The sequence below is a fragment of the Macaca thibetana genome, chromosome 2 (genome assembly GCF_024542745.1).
Source record: "Macaca thibetana thibetana isolate TM-01 chromosome 2, ASM2454274v1, whole genome shotgun sequence".
Lineage (NCBI taxonomy): Eukaryota > Metazoa > Chordata > Mammalia > Primates > Cercopithecidae > Macaca > Macaca thibetana.
The window spans coordinates 90,164,409-90,185,488 of NC_065579.1; the positions used below are offsets into that span (position 1 = coordinate 90,164,409).

The following is a 21,080-nucleotide window of genomic DNA, read 5'->3' on the forward strand; positions in this document are numbered from 1 at the left end:
GGCCACAAGCTTTGTTTCAGAGATGAGACCAAGTCTCTTATTCCTTCTCAAACAGCCCCTAGCCTCAGAGAAATCACCTGCATATCACATGAATGGCTTTCTTTTCTTTTTTTTTTTTTGAGACGGAGTCTCGCTCTGTCCCCCAGGCTGGAGTGCAGTGGCACAATCTCGGCTCACTGCAACCTCTACCTCCAAGGCTCAAGCCATCCTCCTGCCTCAGCCTCCCAAGTAGCTGGTATTATAGGCCTGCACCACCACACCCGGCTAATTTTTGTAGTTTTAATAGAGACAGGGTTTCACCATGTTGGCCAGGCTGGCCTCAAACTCCTGACCTCAGGTGATCCGCCCACCTTGGCTTCTCAACGTGCTGGGATCACAGGTGTGAGACACCACGCTTCGCCACGTGAATGGCTTTTAATGGAGACCTTCCCTGCAGTCTCTCATTTGAGCTTTAAGTTTCACCATCCAACTTTTTACCACATTGGCAAAAAAAAAAAAAAAAAAAAGAAAAAGAAAAAAAAAAGGAAGAACTGAAATAGACTTCACTGTCTGTTCCCCTAAGTTCCTTACAGTTGTGCCCTTCCTGTAATCGCTGAACTCGTCAGCCTCAGTTCCCTCATCCGTAAAGTGAGGACATTAATATTGGCCCTGCCTGTTTTGTGCGTCAAAATAAATGAGACGCTGTGTGGGAAGACCTTTTGCAAACTTTAAGGCAGTTTTCCTCCTCTCTGACTCTCTCTCCTATGATGCAGCCTGAATCTATTCCTTCCTCAAATGAGAAGTAGGACTGAGTCTTCTGTTCTTTGCAAAGCATTTCTCAGCACACCTGCCCAGCTGCACGAGCTGAGAGGAAATCAGCATATTAAGGAGGAAGAAACAGTGCCTCCTGCTGAAGACTTTACCGCTTCTAGCACCTGTTAGGTAAATCTCTATTTATTGGGTTCCAAGCTAAATTCACTCTAAAAGACCTAGAATCTTTTCTCTTATCAGTTTTCAGCAATGAAGTTTTGGTTGAGAAACTGAATGCACCTGAGCCTCATTTTTAAAATGTGACAATACTTGCCTCACTGTGTGGTCATCGTGTATTAGCACATGCTATGGTTGAGAGTCAAAGCACGTGACTTTTTCTTGTCCCACTGGACTTTTCTCTCCCTTCGGTTTACCCTATTATTATTATTATCTTTTAAATTTAAGATGGTGTCTTGCTCTGTCTTGCCCAGGCTGGAGTGCAGTGGCATGATCTCGGCTCACTGCAGCCTCTGCCTCCTGGGTTCAAGCGATTCTCCTGTCTCAGCATCCGGAGGAGCTGGGACTACAGGCACCCACCACCGTACCTGGCTAATTTTTGTACTTTTAGTAGAAACAGTGTTTTACTATGTTGGCCAGGTTGGTCTCGAACTCCTGACCTCTGGTGATCCACCTGCCTCGGCCTCCCAAAATGCTAGGGATTACAAGTGTGAGCCACTGCACCTGGCCCAGTTTACCCTTCTAAATCTCTGTGCCTCAGCTTGCTTCTCCATAAAATGGGGATAATAATCTCTGGACTACTTAGTTCACAGGGTTGGTTGTGTGACTTTGAAATAAAGGCTGTGGTGGGGAACTGAAGATGGTGAAATGTAGTAGCAATGCCTCAGTGAGGTTATTAGATGGCCTTGGCCTGGTGGGTCATGTGCTGGTTCTCAAAGGCCTGGCCTGTTGTCTGCGGCAACCACGTTTAGAAGGTCCCTTAGTATAGCTGCTCTTACCAGCTCCTCCTGAGGCCCCTGACACTCTCCCATCTCCCTGCAAGACTCTGCAGTCTCCTTACACCTGTTAACCCCATGCCTCACCCCCGTCTGTCTCTCTCAGTCCCCCTCTGGATCACAAGGCACAAGACCATCCACCACTATTCTCTGGATGCAGAAATGGTGCCTGCCCCAATCCTAAGGGCTGTCAGAAGCTGCCCATCACATGACATGCTCAGCCCCACTCCCCCAGCTAACCCTCATGAATAAATACTAAAAAGACTCATTATGGAGAGATAAGGAAAACAGGAAGTACTTCTGAAAGCTCCCAACAACACCCCCCCTCCAGACCAGTGAACAACCCCACCCCCTCCAGAGGCCACCAGTGTCTTTAGCAACGAGGCCCCCTCTGCAGTTGAGGAAGAGCCTCTGTCTTTCAAACCCAGAGGGGACTGTGGGGCCTGGAGCCGGGAGGGCAGGCCAGAGGCAGGGGAGCTAAGTTGCTGTATTCTGGGCACAATTTCAAGGCCAGCTGCAGGGAGAACAAGCAGTCGCTGTGCGCCTGCAGCTGGCTGTGGTTAGGCCAGGGCTGTCCCTCACTTGTGGTATATTTAAAGAGACCCCACCAGACTGCCGTGCCAAGGGGAAAAAATGCACACATAACCCTGTTAGCCACACTCGGTTCCCCTGCCAAGGCCTCTCCTCCTTCCTCAGCTCCCAGCACTGCGTTCACACATCAAGAGAGGAGGACCGTCTTCTCAGACTCTCTGTGTAGCACCTGGGGACACATACCCTGGCGCCTGGCCTCTCTGCCCTCTTACCAAGCTGGCCAAAAGTTCAGGGGATTAGCCAGATCGGCGCCTCCCACCCTGGCATTGGTAACCCAGCAACTGAAGGGGAGAGGCAGGCAGATGAGTCAAAGGCAGCCGCACAGAACCTCTGGCTTCGTGTTTTGTTTGTGAAAACTCCCTGTGAGTGAGGAGCACAGGGGCCCTTCCGGCAGGGAGCGGCAGGGCTTTCCTACACTGCTCCAGGCCACATGCGCCTCCTCCAAGGGAGGCCCAGGTCCCACTGGATTACAGTGCAGGTTTAGAGGCCAAGCTGGTGGGCCAAGAGGAGCCCACCCTGGCTGAACTCTCTGGCTGCCTCTTCCACTTGTTTTCCTCAAGTGAAAACAAGACTACAGGCCTAAATCTCGTGGGAAGGTAGGCCCGGTAGCAAGAACTCTGGACAAGAGAACCAATGGGCGTAAAGTCCCACGGAGCAGGTGTGCATAGAAGTTTGGACTTTCAGGTGGCCAGAGACCAAGGAGCTATCCTCATAGCCATCAATGAAATGGCTTCCGGAGCGAAGCCCAGCCAATGTGGGGTGAGAGGGTGGGAAGTGGGCAGCTTATCAACTAGGGGAGGGGAGCCAGCAGGCAGACTGTCTGAGGCAGGCCCCTACAAGTGCCGGAAGAGTTAGTGAAACACAAGTGCACCAACAGGATTGGCTACATAATTGGTGGGGCCTAGTTCAAAATGAAAATGCCAGATTCTTTGTTAGAAAATTATCAAGGATTGCAAGAGAGTGACAGAATAGCATGAAACCAAGGGCCCTTCTAAGCACAGGGACATTTTGTGACCACAAAGGTTGCATACCCACAAAACTGACCCTGGGTAACTGTGAGTCAGCTCCTTGAAGCAGATGTGAAAATCAAGGCAGATCAGCTGGGGGATGTCTGGCTGCAGCTCCTATACTTCCCACCCCTGCTGCCCTGTAACACCAGTTCTCAGACTTTTACCAGGCTTGGGACATTGTCTCTCCAATAGCAGCCCCTCTCCCTGTGCTGACGGCAATGGAGACTTTACCTCTCAGAAAAGAGGCAATCGCAAGGCCATGGAAGGAGGGCTGAGGGCTGGAATGAAGTGTGGCTCAGGGGTCTTGGGGCCTCTGAGTTCCAGAGCCCCCCAGGGATTCTCTAGACAGGTCATTGGAGCCTTCTGAGTGAGGGTATGGAGGTGTTTTGGAACAGGATGGAGAAACAACACAGACTACACTGTGGGTCACCTCTTAAGGTCCCGAGAGGATACATCCTTTGCATGTGTGACCATCCAGGAGCGGAACCAAGATCCAGGAAGCCTTCTCCCCACTTGGGAACTTACCTCCAACTCAATGTGGTCATGCAGTTTCTTGCAGGTCGCTGCAAAAGTCTCCGAGGTACCAAATTCAAAGTACCAGAGCTTGTTCTTCATCCTGGACCACAAAGCAGAGAGATGCCTCAATATTCCATCCTTGAAATGGTCATGTAAAATAACTACGTTCTTTGGATTGGGAGGTCTGAGCCTTCAGCAATTTCCCCAATCTTACATTTTCTGCACTTGTTAATTAGATGATCAAGGAATAGAAATTTTTACCAACTGTTCTTGCTCGGAACTTAGAGAAAATCCACTTATTTCTTAGACATCACGGCAACCCTGGGTGAACTACCAACTGCTCCCCGAGCTTCCTGGTCCGAACAGGAAGAAGGTCTCTGTAACTGCATTAAGGAAAGAGTTCTATGAGAAGTCAAGCCAGAGGTGGCAAATATCGATACAGTGCTCTGGTCACTGTCCTTTCCATTACTCAGGCAGAATTCTCTTTTGGGTATGTTTGGGGTGTAAAGGGAAGATTCTTCTAAGACTTGAGGGATGTGCAGTCTTAGGACAGAGGAGGGATAGCCCCACACTAACCCAGCTAAAATGCGTGTTGCATTGTCCAGGCTGTGATTGGGGGAAGCAGAGTGGCAAGAGTTAGATACAGATTTGCAGCCAAGAAAAAAAGAAGGGTTGATTGGTAGTAATAATCACCTCCCCCCTTCCTCAAATGTATTTGCTTAGGCCATGGCAATCCTTCAGTTAAGAGCAAGCCTTGTCATATTTGCTTCATAGTAAGAGTTCACTACTTTAAGCTTTAAAAATTTTCAGCCTTTTCCTTAAGAGAAAAAAAAAGAAATCAATCAATGGGGTTCTCATGTAGCTGGGGGCTTTGCAAAATCAGATGGTGTGTCCTGACACTTGGTGCTTTGGATCAGATGGTCTCACTAGGAAATGTTTCTGAAGGTATTCCATTCCTTCCACCCCAACTGTTACCCCATTATCAGAGGTTGGCTAAGAGAAGGGACACCTGTCCAGTTTACGAGCTGACAGATTTTGCTAAGGAAGGATTAAACAAAATCACATTCTTCTTGGCACTCAGAAGAGAGGATGCCACCTTGCATGGTGCTAATCCTTTCTCCTCAGGTTTGCAGACGAAGGGGAAAGGAGCAGTCTTCAGAGGGAAGAGGGCTCTTATTTTTTCCTCATCTTCCCTAGGTTGTAGCAGATGACTCTCCAGAATAGTAGACACAACTCTTTTCTGCAGATTTTCCCAAGAGTCTACCTAGAACTTGAAGATGAGACTGTGTTCTTCCATTGTATGAAGACTTCTGAGATCTAGTTGGTTGGGAAATAACTTTTCTGACTCTTAGTATGCATGAAAAGAACTAATCAATGATGAAGAGAGTAAGAGTAAGCAAGCTGTGGGAATTATGCCTCATGAACAAAGTTAGAAGAGTTGGGTATACTGTAAGCAGACCAGGGCTTCTCAACCCATGTGCTGTGTGTGGCACAGGCATACCTGGGATGTCAATCTCCTCAGCCTGCAGAGCGGCCAGGTGGGATCTGGGACAGGCTGAGCCCCAATGCCATGGCAAACATTCTCATTTGTATTCCCAGTGCGCCATACGTAGATTTTCATTTTCTGTGCATGCCATGATGATGGGAAATAATTGCAGGAAACATTGTTCTAGATCACTGATTCTCTGTATGCACAGTAATGTGAATGTCTAATCACTTGGGGATTTTATGAAGATGCACATTCTGATTCAGTGGTTTAGGGTTAGGGCCCAAGATTCCTCATTTTCAGTGCTGCTGGTCCAGGGGATACTGTGAGTCATGTGGACCTGGAGACTCTGCCTGTGGTTCTCAAACATTGGTATTTATAAGAATTACCCGGGAAATATGATTAAAATGCTGCTTCCAGGACTCCAATCTATAGAGATTCTATGAGATAGTTGGGGAACGGGGCCCAGGATTGTGCATTTTTATGTGTGTCCAAGTGATCATTATGCAAACGGTCAGTGGACAGGACTGAGAAACATTGCTGCAGATCCCAGTGAAATGAAAACGTGGAAAAGGACAGAACCAGTTAAACCTGAAGGAGAGGATTCTCCAGGGAGGACAGAATGAGGGTCAGTGCCTTTCCACAGTCAATGATGGCAAAAGACTAAGGAACAGGAAAAACACAGATTGTCATAAATACCAAAGCTGAGCATTCCTTTTTGGCAGCAAGAGGATCTCTGTAGCCAGGAGACTTGCTTGTGATTCCATTTTCAAATATCACTGCTGGCCTGAATCATGACTTTTGAAAGTTATTGCCAGGAGATTTAGAGTTTTAATAAAAGTTTCCGGAAGCCACAGCTATTTTTGCCCAGTAGTAGCTCTTCTGATGAGCTAATAAAGGTTAAGAGGTCATGGTTAGGTCAGCATCGCAGAATAACTGAGAAGATCAAACGGACTACTCATTCACTGCTGGCTGTGTAACCTTTGACAAGTGATTTAACATTTTTAAGCCTCAGTTTCCTCATCTCTAAAATAGAGATAAGAAAAATATCTGCTTCAAGAGGTAGTTGAAAAGTTAAATGAGATGACAGCAAAGGACTTCACATAGGCTTGCTGTATAGAAGGCTCATCAAGAATGCCAGCTACTTACTTATTCGCTATTATTATTTCAGTGTCTTGAGCTGGCATATTTGGATAACATAGTGAGGCAAAAATGACAAATAAGGATGTGTAGCTACAGATATTATATATTAATATTTTTCCAGGCAAGAAAAAATGTGATCATATTTACTACATTATGTGCCTTGACTTTTGGTGAAAAAAAATATGCTCCCCATATGTCTAGTTTAATAGATTTTTTTCAGAATCATACCACACCCTAATCCTTGATTAATTATCTTGACTGGTCACACAATTGGCCAAAGTGATGTTAATTGCTAATATACTTCTGAGAAACTGCAGGTTTGGTGTGAGACGAAGTATTCATCAATTCCACAGACATTCATCATGCCAGGGACTGGAGAAGGTGTGCTAGGTACAACAAAGAACAAAATAGCATTCCATGCATTGGACATCTGGGAAAGACAGACAGGAAGCAGACCACAGCGTGGTCAGCCAAGAACCAGGCACCGGGGTTCGTAGCGAGAGAGACACCCAGTTCTTAGAAGGATGTAGAAGGCAAACATGGAAGGTGGAGAAAGAGCATTTCAGGCAGACAAAGAAGCTAGGCCATGGGACAGGCAAGAGAGAGAATAGTCTTGCCGGAGGGGACACAGAACTCAAGGTAGGGCTTGGCCAGGTAAGGCTGGAGGCAGACAGGAGCAAGACTGTGAAGGATGGGCATGCCACACTTAGGGGTTTGTGCTTTATCTTAAAATCTGGTGGGGCGCGACGGCTCATGCCTGTAATCCCAGTGCTTTGGGAAGCAGAGGCAGGTGGATCACCTGAGGTTAGGAGTTCAAGACCAGCCTGGCCAACATGGTGAAACCCCGTCTCTACTAAAAATGCAAAAATTAGCCAGGTATGGTGGCAGGCACCGGTAATCCCACCAGCTTGGGAGGCTGAGGTGGGAGAATTGCTTCAACCTGGGAGGCAGAGGCTTCAGTGAGCTGAGAATGCACCACTGCACTCCAGCCTGGGTGATAGAGTGAGACCCCCATCTCAAAAAAAAAAAAAAATTCTATTGGGAGTCATGGACCGTCCTCAAGTGGTATGGGAGGGGGAGGTGGTGACAGTATTGACCTGATCAGATTTTGGTTTTTAAAAGATCATTCTGTTCCAGTTGTGGAGAAGGGACTGGAAAGGGAGGTACAGACTGGAAGTTTGGAAAATAGTTTGGAGGTGGTGTAGAAATCCAGGAGATAGCTGAGAAGGGCCTCAACAAGGGTCATGACAATAGTATTAGAGGAGAAGAGCAGGGGAGAGTCACAAGCTACAATTTAGGAGTTATTTTAGCTTACGGAACAAAAAAGAGGGGTCACAGCGATGGCCAAGTTTTTGTCTTAGACAGCATGTAGATGGCAGGTGTCATTTCCTGACAGAGGGGCACAGGATATTGATTCTCCTGTGGCAGTCATCTTTGTAACCGGAAGACAACACTTTTGTGTTTGGTTAATCTTTTCATTCATCCATCCATCCACTGAACATTTATGGACCCCTACTATGGGCCAGGTGCTGTATAGGGCTTGGAGATAAGTGATGAATAAGACAAGCAAGACCCCGCCCCCCCCCCCCCTTTTTTGAGACAGAGTTTCATTCTACCTCCCAGGCTGGAGTGCAATGGAACAATCTTGACTCACTGCAACCTCTGCCTCCCCGGTTCAAGTGATTCTCATGCCTCAGCCTCCTGAGTAGCTGGGATTACAGGCATGTGCCACCATGCCCGGCTAGTTTTTATATTTTTAGTAGAGATGGGGTTTCATCATGTTGGCCAGGTTGGTCTTGAACTCCTGGACTTATGTGATCTGCCCACCTTGGCTTCCCAAAGTACTGGGATTACAGGCGTGAGCCACCATGCCTGGCTGAGCCTATACGCTTTTAATAGCTTCACCAAGACCTAACATTGCACCTCTGACCCATGAGGGACGTGGCTTTTAGATATGTTCAAAATGGAAATGCTTCTGTTTCTCCTCTTTCAATGCAGGCATTTTTGGCTAGAAGTGAATGTATTCTATTCCCATGGCCCTTTGTTTTGCACTCTGCTAAACATTTTACACACACCGTCTCCTTCTCTGAGAACCTACCAGTTCTCAGAAGAAGCTTACTGGTAGGTTACTCTAGGACTTCCTTATTGCTACAAACAAGGACATTCACAGATGGAAGCGAATTCTTCTCTGCCTCATCTTCCTTTTGCTTTATCATCGCCAGCACACCACCATCACCACCCGTTTCCAAAGCCTTTAGGAAAAGCCTATAGACATGTGGTACCCTGCAGTTTGAGCTGGGAGATGCAGTCCCCACTCTCCCTGACCACCAGAGAGCCTGAGTGCAATGTTCCTCCTTCTCTTTTGAAGATGTCTCCCCAGCTACTTTACTCTTAGCCCTTGTAGGAGGACCATTGCTGCAGAATGTGGCACTGAGCGTTTGTCTGTTTCATCTCCTATTGTACAAGAATATGGCATCTGAGAGCTGAGAGGCTAGGGTTCATGACTGGCTTTGCCACTCACTGGCTGGGCAAGTTATTTAAATTCTTTGAACCTTCACTTCTTCTACAAAATGGGAACATTATTTTCTACTCACAAAGTTGTGAGGCTTATGTGGCAAATGCAAAGTACCAAGCAGGTGTTTAATGCATAGTAAGTGCTCAGTAGCTCTCCTTCCTTGTTGCTAGGAGACACAATCACTGGAAGAAGACGCATTCCCCAAAGGCTGCAGGGGTAAGGGCGGGTCTCCTGTGGGGAGTCTATCGTAGGTGGCCGATATTTTTTGAAGAAAATAAAACTAACAATGTTTTAATGGCTGCTGGAATGCTTTTTCTGCATCTCTCTTCCTAAGTTGTCTTTGGCCCACCATTTTTTCCCCTCTTATAATCACCTTTCAGCTGGAAATGACTAATCCTGAACCAGCTGTTCTGAGGCTGATTTCCCGTTCCATGAAACTCCTAGGTTCATTGTCAGGCTCTGAACTACCCAGATGAACCCATTCTTGAGGCAGAAGATCCTCCTGTGTGCTCCCAGGGACTCTCAGCCACATGGAGAAATGGCAAAACAAATAGTGACACCATGGCTCAACTCTATTTCTGCGTTTTCTTAGTTGCCCCCTGGCTTATAAGAAAACAACATCAATTGCACACTAGCTAGTTGAATCTTTTCATTAGACAGATGAGAGAAAAAATGAGACTAACTAAAAATGTTCTTTCATGTTTGTCAGCAATTTAGGGCTGGAATCCATCATCCTGACAGCTATGAATAGCCTGTTTTCAAGGATGTCCACAGTGAAACCCAGCTAGCTGCTGGCCATTCACTTTACCAGCAGAGGCTACGTACTCAGCTTCCTATACCACCCCGAGCTTCTGGGGACCCTTTCCTGAGAATCAAGGAAGTTTTAAGGGCAACGGGCTTTTGAAGTTGTCAAAACATGAAAACATTTATTTGGGCTTAGAAGTCTACACAGAGAACACTACAGTTATTTCTAGAAATAGAAGCCCTTGAAGTGAAGGTATTCCTCTTTGTGGTTTGGACTTTGATAATCAGGTTCTCGGAGTGACTCATGCCTCACATAGTTACTTAGGCCTTGGGTGTCAGTTAGCATTAGGTTGGGAGGCCTGGTGAAACAGATGCCACCCACAAGATGGTGTTCTGTGTTGCATGCAGGGAGGGCAGAATGATTTAGTGGAGACCGTGCTGCACCAGCGGGCAAAGCTGCCTCCCAGACCCCATTATCAAACACACCAGCACCTGACTTCATGAGAGTCACTCAGCATCCCTAGGCCTCAGATTCCTCATCTTAAAAATGAAGGGCTTGGGGCCGGGCACAGGGGCTCACGCCTGTAATCCCAGCACTTTGGGAGGCTGAGGTAGGTGGATCATGAGGTCAGGAGATCGAGACCATCCTGGCCAACATGGTGAAACCCAGTCTTTACTAAAAATGCAAAAAATTAGCTGGGCGTGGTGGTGCATGCCTGTAATCCTAGCTACTCGGGAAGCTGAGGCAGGAGAATCGCTTGAACCAGGGAGATGGAGGTTGCAGTGAGCCAAGATCGTACCACTGCACTCCAGCCTGGCGACAGAGCGAGACTCCGTCTGAAAAAAAAAAAAATGAAGGACTCGGACCAACTGCTTTCCAAGGTTTCTCCAAGCTCCCCAGACACAACTTGAGATGACACAATTCAGAACAGGATGGGAGGACTCACGTGTTCCACAACTGCTGCCATGTAGGAGTGTGGGCCCAAGTATTGTCAGAGCTGACATTTTTGAAAGAGAATCCAGAAATATATTTTCATGTAAAATCTGATTATTGGAATTGGCAACTAATTCAAGTTTTTAAGAACCTAAGCCAAAAACTACACATTTGGGAAAACTGTAGCTAGCCAACAGGACATTTCTGTATATGAATTATAAATTTTCATCAGGTTCATCTCAATTAAAAAACAAAACAAATGGTCTCAATCCCATTTGGGATTTGCTGGGTTATTAGTGGTGTTATTGCTACCACTACTGAAGATAATAGACTAGCATTGGATTACTAAGGTAAATAATAATTTAGCAAATCAGGTATAATAGAAATGCAGAACAGTGAAATGCAATAAGAGTTGAATTATAATTGACTGATAAATATTAGTAATAATATTGACAGTACTTTGCCTGTTAACATTTTACATTACTTGAATCTCAAATACCTTTGGAAGCTTAGTAACTATGTTAACCAAAGTTTACATCAAGAGTTAAAAAAAAAAAAAAAAAAAAAAAAAAGCAAAGGCAGGTGGGGTTTGCTCTAAGGCCAGGATGTCAAGTCCTATAAGGGGCCCATGACTGTCACCTCACAGGTGCTGCAGAGGCCATCTGTGTTACCCGCACACCCAGCTGCCTTGGCCCATCAGAGAGTGTGTCACCACATCTAATCCACCCTGCATGCTGTCCCCAGCTCTCACTGCTCATCAGAACAGGCACTCAGTGATCCTCAGGCACGGAGCTGTGGATGGAATCATCTTTTCCAAGAGGGGGCAGTGGCCCCTTTGGTTCAAGGGAAAGTGAACACCCAGCAATCAGGAAGGAGGCTTTATAAATAGCTGTTTTTGTACTCTGAATGTGACTCTTGTGCCTGCTGTTCCTGCCAACAGATTTGTGTTGGCTCGATGTGTTTCAGCTTCAAGGGGCAAGGTATTCCCTGGCTTTTTTCCATACTTGGGACAAGACTGGTGTTCATGGCACTCAGAAAAATCTCGGGTGGTGAATGATGGGAAGACTGGAGGCCAGAGACCAGAAAGGGTGGGCAGAGACATGGAGAACAGGAAAGGGGAGATCTCAAGAAGGGGCTCAGGAAAATAAAAAGACTGAGGAAGGAGGGAGAAACTTGCATAGGATGTATTTTATTGTATAACTATGGAATCCTCTTAATAACCTCTAAAGACACTTCTTGAGTCATTTTCATATGTGAGAAATTAACTGTAAAATCACAGATGACATACTGTTTGCACTTAAAAGGTTCTCAGGGTTCAGGGACTTATAGCTGGGGGATCACAGGTTCCAAAGAGTCTTCCAAAGTATGAATGGAGTCCATGAGCTGCTGTTAATATTTCTTAATGTAAAATAGTATTTGTGCATTTAATCATAATAAAGACAGCATAGACTAACTAGTGGGTTAAATGATAATTTTTTTGATGGGCAATGGAATTAAATCAGTTATATCAGTTACTGCTTGGTAACCAGAGACACGGATTGAATGGCAATTGAATCCTGAATAATAAAAATGGGGAAACAAATGATTATTTAGAACAGCTTTATGGCTGACAAAAGTCTTATTCAATATGGCACCCATGGCGGGAGGCAGTGGGAGAATGAATAAAAATAGTGCACTATTCCATAGTATAAGGGTACATGTAAAATTACTACTCTATACCAGGGATGGCTGGTGGTTCTCTTCTAAGCTATGGCAGCCTTCTCATGGTACAGCTTAAGAAACCGAGATCAGTTCTTGATGATGCAGCTGGGAGGTACGGAGCTGGAATACAAACCCCGTCTTCCAGCTCATACTCCTTACTGGTTTACTCTCCCTGGCTCCTGTTGCTATGCCCCAGAGGCACCTTAGAGAAACAGAAAAGTCAACCAAAGTCACCAGAGCTAGTGACTGCAAAGCTGTGAGTCATTCTCATTCATGCTTGTGGGCTGGGTTTACTCACATCTACCACATGGGCCACCTATATGGCTGTAGGATTCCAGCTTGAGGTAGGCTGGGACCCTGACACTCTTTAGCAGAGTCAGTGATCTGGACCTCCCCATTGGTCTCCAGTCTCCACTCTTGTCCCAGACTAACAAAGGGCCAAACTCATGAGCCTCGTGTGTAGAGCAGCCTCCATACCCCTTCAAGGGTAATTCTGGGTACCTAAGAATCTACTGCCTCTGAACAGTGACCCTTCTCTTCCATATAAGAGAGTGTGTTTCTGTGGACCAAGGACACATTCTCCTTTGATAGGCTCTCCGAATTCTGTCTGGCACCAGACAGTATCTCCTCCTAAGGGCAGGACTCCAAGCACGAAGACTGCCAAAGTCTGAAATCGGATCCTTTCCCAGTGCAGCACACAAGGACACACGTGTGCACGTGCGGGCACACACACAGGCCGCAACAAGAAGGTTTCTCTGAGACTCATGATCCACTGTTACCAAATGTGCTCGCAGACACTGCCCCTCTGAGGCCAGAGAGTCTCTCCAAAGGCCCAGCATCCTGACTGGACAATGGCCGGCCGTGTGCTGTGAAAGGCACCACTTTGGGGGTGGCCCTCAGGGGAGAATGCTGAGGGAAAGGCAAGGCCAGGACCATGTTGTCAGGGGTTTCCTTTCCTGATGGCCTTGGTCTCCAGGGTGTTTGTCCAGTTAGTATCTGTCCTCGCCAAGAGAAAATAGCTCCTTTCCCTCATCCAAAAGGAAAAAGGAAAGAAAGAAGAAACCCTCACAGTTTGGCTGCTTCTTAGCAATCCTTTCTCCCTTTGAAGAGTTATTCATGGAAAGAAAATCCCCTTCAGGCCGATTTGGCGGAGGCTGGAGGGCACGGAATAAGCTTGCTCTTGGCAGTTATCAGAGAGCAAAGTCAAATACTGGGACAAAAAGAAATCCCTGCCTGGAGGGACGGGGAAAAGGCGGACAGGAATGCTCACTGCTGAGGTTCTGTAGTGATTCCTTAGCTGTGCTTTCCAGCATTTACACATCCATCAGCCCTGGGAACTGGTATCTGAAGGCAAAGGGGACAGTGAAGACACAGGTGGGCGAGGCCTCGTGTTAGAACTTGAGCCTTGAAGGCTTAGAGAAGGTAGCTGCCCTGTTGGAGCTGAGCCTCTAGCTGTGGAAGGTGACTTCCTGGGTCCCAATCAACCAAGACTAAAATGTGGAACTGTCTGGAGGAGCAGAGGCAAACCCTGGAAGCAGGTCCACACCCTCACAGTACCGTGACCGCCAGGTGGGTCCTGAGGGAGCCAGCTGAGTTCTGCCAGCCCCCAGCTGTTGGGAGGAATCTCACTTCCCACTTCACAAATGTTGACTGTGGGTTTGACCTGCACTGGCTGCTTTCTACACTCAAAGGTCCTGCTCTTTTGATCCTCACATCTACCCCCTGCGGTAGGTACTACGGTGGCTATTTGTAGATGTGTGAGATGGTTGTTCCTTGGCAAACCTACAGCTAGACTGGAATGGGATCGCAGAGTCTGAGGGGATGCAGGCTGACTGATCCTGTTCTCCCCTCTTGCTCCCCCGCCAGTCTTTCTGAACACGAGGCAGTGCCTGCTTTATGATAGGTCGGGTTACAAAAGTTCCTTGGTTAAGCCAGTTGTTTGTCACTCTGAGCACATTTCCCCATAGAAACAATGTTATGTTGAGGTTGGATTCCCAGGCTAACCCACAAGAGTCAATTAACCCATCAGATACCCAAAATACAATGTCTTGTTTTGGAGAGAGCTTACTGGAGCTGAAGGAGCTGTGGTGAGAAGGCAGAAAGGCCTGGGTTCAAGCCACAGTTCAGTCATTTACTTGCCATGTGCCCTTGGGCAAATCATTTAGTCTGTCTCTTTATTTCTATATTTTTGAATTGACACAATATGACCTACCTTGCAGGGGTTGCTGGGAATATTAATTAAGAATACACACACATGGTTGGGCATGGTGGCTCAAGCCTGTAATCCCAGCACTTTGGGAGAGCAAGGCGGGTGGATCACTTGAGGTCAGGAGACAGATGACACCCTCTCTTTACTAAAAATGCAAAAATTAGGCCGAGCATGGTGGCTCCTGCCTGTAATCCCAGCACTTTGGGAGGCCGAGGCAGGTGGATCATGAGGTCTAGGAGTTTGAGACCAGCCTGGCCAATACGGTGACACCCCATCTCTACTAAAAATACAAAAATTAGCCAGGCATGGTGGCGGGCACCTGTAATCTGAGCTACTTGGGAGGCTGAGGCAGGAGAATCGCTTGAACCTGGGAGGCAGAGGTTGCAGTGAGCCAAGATCATGCCACTGCACTCCTGCCTGAGACAGAGTGAGACTCTGTCTCAGGAAAACAAACAACAACAACAACAACAACAAAAAAGCACAAAAGAATACACACACATGTATGTCTCATGATATACACTCCAATAAAGGCACAGTAGAACTCCAATCCTGTATATAAAACTGGTTTTGTGGTCTCATGATTCTGAGTTCCAACTTAAAGTACAGGGAGCACATCTTTTCTGCTGAATTTGGATTGGGGATCTTTGCTTTCCTCAACTTCCTGGGAAAGAAACCTGGAGACTCTTCTACCCTACATCCCTGGTGGTGACCCTGAAGTCTGGGCTGGAGTTCTACTTAGGAAGGGAATGGAGATGCCAGAGGGAGACTGTGAAGTAGCAAAAGCGGAAGGGTAGCAGAGAGCACACACTGAAGTATGTGTCCTGTGTCTTTCTTTTGCGATCATAAAACTCCAGGTTGGTCTGTTTATTTCCGCCTATGTTTCCTGTGCCTTCCACACCATCGGCCGGTTAGAGGCATCTTGTCTAGAATTAAGTCCACAGTAAGTCATTCCCTCATTGTTTCCCTTACCTTTCCCATCATGGAATTGCTAGCAAGGCAAGTCAAAAATGCACTCGATAGGGCAGATGCCTGGATAAATACCCCCCTTCTCTTCCCTATTCCATCTTCTTCCTGTGCCAGTTTAAAAAATCTTAAATAGAAAAGCATGAGCCAGAGCCTCGCTCTGCCTGAGAAGACTGTGGTAGACCCTGCCAGCAAAATCCTTTCTATTTCATCCTTTTGAAAATCTCATCCATATGCTCTCTACTTTGCTTCCACTCTGACGTTTGTGACTTCTTATTCTTGTGTATACATCCTTGCCACCCATTTCAGAGACTACAGTTTATGTGAACTTGTCATCCTCACCTGGCCTGATGGTGCTGCTGTGCGTCCTGCCCCACCATGTCTCTGTCTGCAATCTCTAAGGTCGTGCTCTTCTCCCCTAAAGAACACGACTAATTCAGTTTGGCCCTCTCACTATGCGGTTGGCAAATGCGTCCCAGTTGTAGGTGTGGCCCCAGTGGTCCTCCCTGCCAGTTCCTTGGGAGAGCTGCTTGGCATCACCTTAGCCATGCCTCTTAATTGTAGCTTGCACCTGCTGCCCTTCTGCGGGCTGTGATTTTAGAGTTTAATTTGAACACTCTACTTTATCCTACTTAAATCTCATTTTAAAGCTCTTCTGTTTGGTCTTCAAGTATCTGGCCAAAAATATTCCTCTTGGTTTATGTGATAAGCTCCCAATTCCTTGCCAGGGTCCTCTCATTCCAGCATCAAAATCCATGGTCCAGAAGAACAGTCGTTTTCAGATGAGCTACAGAGCAGCTCTGTGTTCCCCATATGTGCCTGTTTCTTCTAAAATTATGACTCATGGCTGAGGAAGAGACTAAAGCATTGCCTTTGCCCGTGTCCCTTGGCTTCCTACCCAAGACATCAAAGGTCACTAGAGATACTAACCAGGATTCTTCCAAATGTGTCATTTGCCACCATGCCCGCAGGCAGACAGGAGAAAGAGTCTGTAAGTTACATGAATATGTACACTTGAATGCAGGGGCTTTCACCAATGTGAATTCAGTAAAATATTGGTCTCAAGAGGCTCTGGGGTAAGGGGATGCTGTGGTCAGGTAAATTTGGGAAATGAAATAGTTTCTCTTGCTTTTGTGTGATCTCAGCAGGTTAGAATCTACGTTAAAAGCTCTACAATATCAAACAGAAAAGAACTATGTTTAACTCAATTTTCTAAGTGTATTCAATGACTGACACCCCCCCCCCCCCATATTCTTGTGAATTTCCTTTTAACATCCTGTGGAATGCATTTTAACCAATGCTACATACTTTAATACATGCTGGAAGAAGACAATCTGGGTAGCTACCTCTGCAGGCTCATCAGGAGTTGAACCTCATGATAAGTCTGTTAGCTGCTCTGTCTCCCTTCTCCAGAAGGTCCAAATTTATCCTCCTTGGGCAGAGACTATACTTTTAATTTTTTATCCAAACAGGAATTAGGCATTTCCTCTTTATTTCCATATCTATTTATTAATCAGAGCGACTTTTCTTTATGTTCTCTTTGCCCTCCTGAGTACCTTTTCTTTCTGAATCATTTCTTTCTTTTTTTTTTTAAAGTGTATTTTATTTACTTATTTTTTTGAGGCAGGGTCTCACTCCATTGCCCAGGCCACAGTGCAAGTGGTATGATTATATTAATAGTTCCCTGCAGCTCTGAAATCCTGGGCTGAAACAATTCTCCCCTCTCAGCCTCCCAAAGTGCAGGGATTACAGGCATGAGCCACCGCGCCTGGCCCTGAATCATTTTTTTTAATGACATCTAGGAACCCTTTGTCAATGCTTTTAAATTCTCCTCAAGCCCATTCATTCTCTCCTTCGGCAGAAGACCAGTTCACATTTACAGCACCAATAATTTGTGACCAAGGTCAAGAAAGAAAAATAAACAATTGGCCCCCATCACAACCCTAAGATTATATTTCCTGGGCATCCACGTGACAACTTGGAGGGCCAAGGCTCTTATGGGGCCTGGCAATGTGTTTATTTGGCTTGCACAGTGGTGTTTAAAATTGGAAAATTTTACATACACACCTGAAGCCCAGCTTCTCTTGAGAAATCAGATCTGTTAATACTGGATTGCTTTCCAACCTGGCAACAATCGACTGCCACTGAGAACTGGCTGCTCCCTTTACACAGGTCTCAGGCTAGAGTTCTCACCACTCCCTAGAGCCTCACATCTACCCACTTCTCTCATTTACACGAACTGCCTGCTTCTGCACGCGTTTGGATTTGTGACCCCTCATATAGACCTCTGTAGTTTTCCCCTGGGAATTTCCCTGGAAGATGCTTCAAAAGTGTCTACGCTACTTTCTTCCTCAGATCCTTCCTGTCTGAGCCGCTGGTGTCTTTGGTCATGAGTCCTAATACATGTCTGATTTCAAGGGTTGACCAGCTGCAGCAGGGTGACAGATGAATCATATTGGCATTTGCAAAGATCACACGCACAGAAATAAAATATCATCCAAATCTACCTCTTCCAGGAAATAATATTGCAGTTGCTCTGTGTTTGGAAGTTAGGGCACAACCTGGTAGATAGATCAACTATTCCACAATTATGGAACACTGAGAAATGAACTTGACTCTAACTATTAGAAAAGTAGCCTAAGCTCACATTTATCTTTTCCCTGAACTCACTACTTTGTACAAACCATGATTATTGTGAATTTTAAGATTATACCACGAAGTCTTGATTATTAAGGGACAAGTTCTTTAGTAAGTAGATTATCCAATCCTTCAAATTTCTTCTTTTCTCACCCTTTGGCTGTTAACCATTTTATTTTTCTTTAGTGCAATTTTTACCAGTTGTGGAGATGGGGCCAGAGGGGGAAATGAGTACAAAGCATGAACCAAAACGTCAGCTCAAATCAGAGGGCATCCTGTGGTGTCATCTCCACCCCAACCCTGCATATACCCACAGAAACCATGATTAAGAGCAGCCGCTCCCCCTCTCCCCATCCAAGTTCAGGGGCAAGGTGGTACAGAAGAGGAAAGGGGGAACCTGACTAATTACAACACTGTGTTGAGAGCTCCAATGAAAGTTTCACTGAGATCAACAGTTGGCGGTTTTCATTTACCCAGGACTTTCTCACTCCCTCTTACTCTATGGTAACCCAAAACTGGAGATTACGGACCCACTTTCAGCTTATTGAGTTCAAAGGCAAGAAAGGGTACTTGGCTTGATTGGCAGTTTGGAATGCTCTCCAAACAGGCCCACTTTCAGGATTAAAGGGACACTCCATTCAACAGAATAGAAAACATCTTGTTACTAGACAGTGAAGAATTTCAATCTAAGTGTAGGTTCAATAAACATGAATATTCAGCAATTACGTAAGTCCCTGCTGTGTTAGTAATTTGAAGGTATAAGTACATTCTTGAAGTGAGAAGAGCCCCTCTTTCATTGAAGAGCATTAGAAGATTGGGAAAATGCCTTCTTAGTAAAATGTGAAGTGGTAAATACCCCCTACCCCCTTCAAATTTAAACACTCCTACAATCTTCAAAGTAGAGATCTATAGTCTTCAAAGTAGAGGTTTGATGACCCCCTTTGGAGGAGCGTTTATAGAGGGGATGCTTATACTGAGAAGGGGGTTGAAATCTAAAGTCCTATCCAAATCTAGGAGTCTATAAGTTACTATTACAGACAGGAACCATGACAGTGTGCACTAAAATTAGAGATTCTATAATGGATTCTGATATACTGCTACATGTTCTCCTTACAAATCCCCATAGTAATCAATAGCTTCATACCAATACCTGATAAACTTCAAATCCATTGACTTATTTACTCTAATTCTTACAGGCACCTTGTCAGGCAGTTGTAATTTCCATTTTACACATCAGAACATTAGGAATCAGAGAAGCGAGTAACCTTCCCAATGGCACACAGTAAGTAAGAGGCAGAGTAAGGGCTGAAACTGAGTTCTTTTGATGTTGAATGCAATGAAACTCAGGAATTTGCATCTGTATTTCACATGAGGGTGACACGACCTGGCGTAACAGAGTTGTAAAGCCATTTGCTCTGGGTTTCTGTGAAATAACTTACTTATTTCACGGAAGAGTGCATTTCCTGATGAGTACAGTGAAAGCTTGCTTTCGAAATTTCCTTTGGCCCAATAATAAGTGCATTACAGCTTTTTTTTTAGTAAATGCTGATTTAAATGGGGAATTAAAATTAATCACTTGAATCTTTTCTGAGAACATCTATTACCTTTTTGCCTTGTTTTTTAATTTCTTCATAATAAAATACATGCAATTATGAAAAGTTTAAAGAAAATATGGAGGACTGAATATGCTAATCATATCAGCTCTAAATACAGATATGGACTCTGTTGTATCACCAAAATACCCTTATGCAAAAGGGCAACAATTTTCTGAAGTTTTAATTAGTAAAGTACAATAGAAGGCCAATAAACTCTGACAGTATTTTTTCTGGATATAAAAACAAAGAGACATGTTAAACTAAGTTTAAAAGCCTCCTAAGTTGCCCTCTCCCTGAAGGCATCTGAAACCGTGGTGGTGAGGAAGGGAGAAAGACATGTGGATTCTTTTTTTCAGTATGGATTTCTACTTCACAACCAAATAGCATGCTTTAAAGCTCAGGCTTTATAAGAAAGCTCTGTCGCTGGTTTCCAGTTTTTCTAGCCCTGATGTGTACTGACTCCTCCAGGGCAGCAGAGCTGGCTCCTTCATCTCTCTCCTGATGCCCCTCTTCCTTCTGTCTCCCCACAGGGATTGCCTCTTTTCTGGGTCTTTCTGACTAACACTCTGTCTGTACTATTCTAACATTTCATCAAGGTTCAGTATCTTAAAGTCCCAGTGATTCTAGGAGCCCTGAAAGTTTTGCTCCAGAAATACTTTGAAAGGTAAGCCACTCCTTCATTAATCTATTCAAAAAGCACTTACTGATGGATACCCTCACTATCCACTCACCCATTCCCAGGATAAGATGCAAACTCTCGTACGGACCACCGAGATCTGCTGCAACTGCTCCCTGCTGCCTTTTCACTCCACCTGGGAACCTCCGGCCTCTCCACTAGTGTGATGATGGAGGCAAAGATTGGCGTGATTGATACATCTACAAGCTAAGGATGTCAGACTGCTGGCAACCACTAGAAGCAAGCAGAGAGGCACAGAAATCATTCTATCTCAGAGCCTGGGGAAGGAGTCAACCCTGCTGACATCTTTCAGACTTGTAGCTTTCTTTTTCTTTTCTTAAGACAGAGTCTCATTCTGTCACCCAGGTTGCAGTGCAGTGGCATGATATTGGCTCACTGCAACCTCCGCCTCCTGGGTTCAAGCGATTCTCATGCCTCAGCCTCCCGAGTAGCTGGGATTACAGGAGTCCGCCACCACGCCCGGCTAATTTTTGTATTTTTAGTAGAGACGGGGTTTCACCATGTTGGCCAGGCTGGTCTTAAACACCTGACCTCAAGTGATTCGCCCGCCTCAGCCTCCCAAAGTGCTGGGATCACAGGCCTGAGCCATCGCGCCAG

At 45.7% G+C, this 21,080-nt stretch overlaps 1 protein-coding gene across 6 annotated transcripts in view; it reads right to left on the reverse strand.

Annotated features, from left to right (window-relative positions):
• DGKG (diacylglycerol kinase gamma) overlaps nt 1–21,080 on the reverse strand; it is a 198,870-nt gene that overhangs the window by 45,334 nt on the left and 132,456 nt on the right. For 5 of the 6 annotated variants that reach the window (XR_007723454.1, XM_050780243.1, XM_050780241.1 and 2 more), the window contains one exon: nt 3,869–3,959. Coding sequence is in view for 4 of the 6 variants with exons in the window: in XM_050780243.1 (XP_050636200.1) it covers nt 3,869–3,959 (91 nt within the window). In the remaining 2 variants the exon portion in view is untranslated. Of the gene's footprint in view, nt 1–3,868; nt 3,960–21,080 lie in introns of those variants that run through there. The other variant, XR_007723453.1, reaches the window with a different exon arrangement.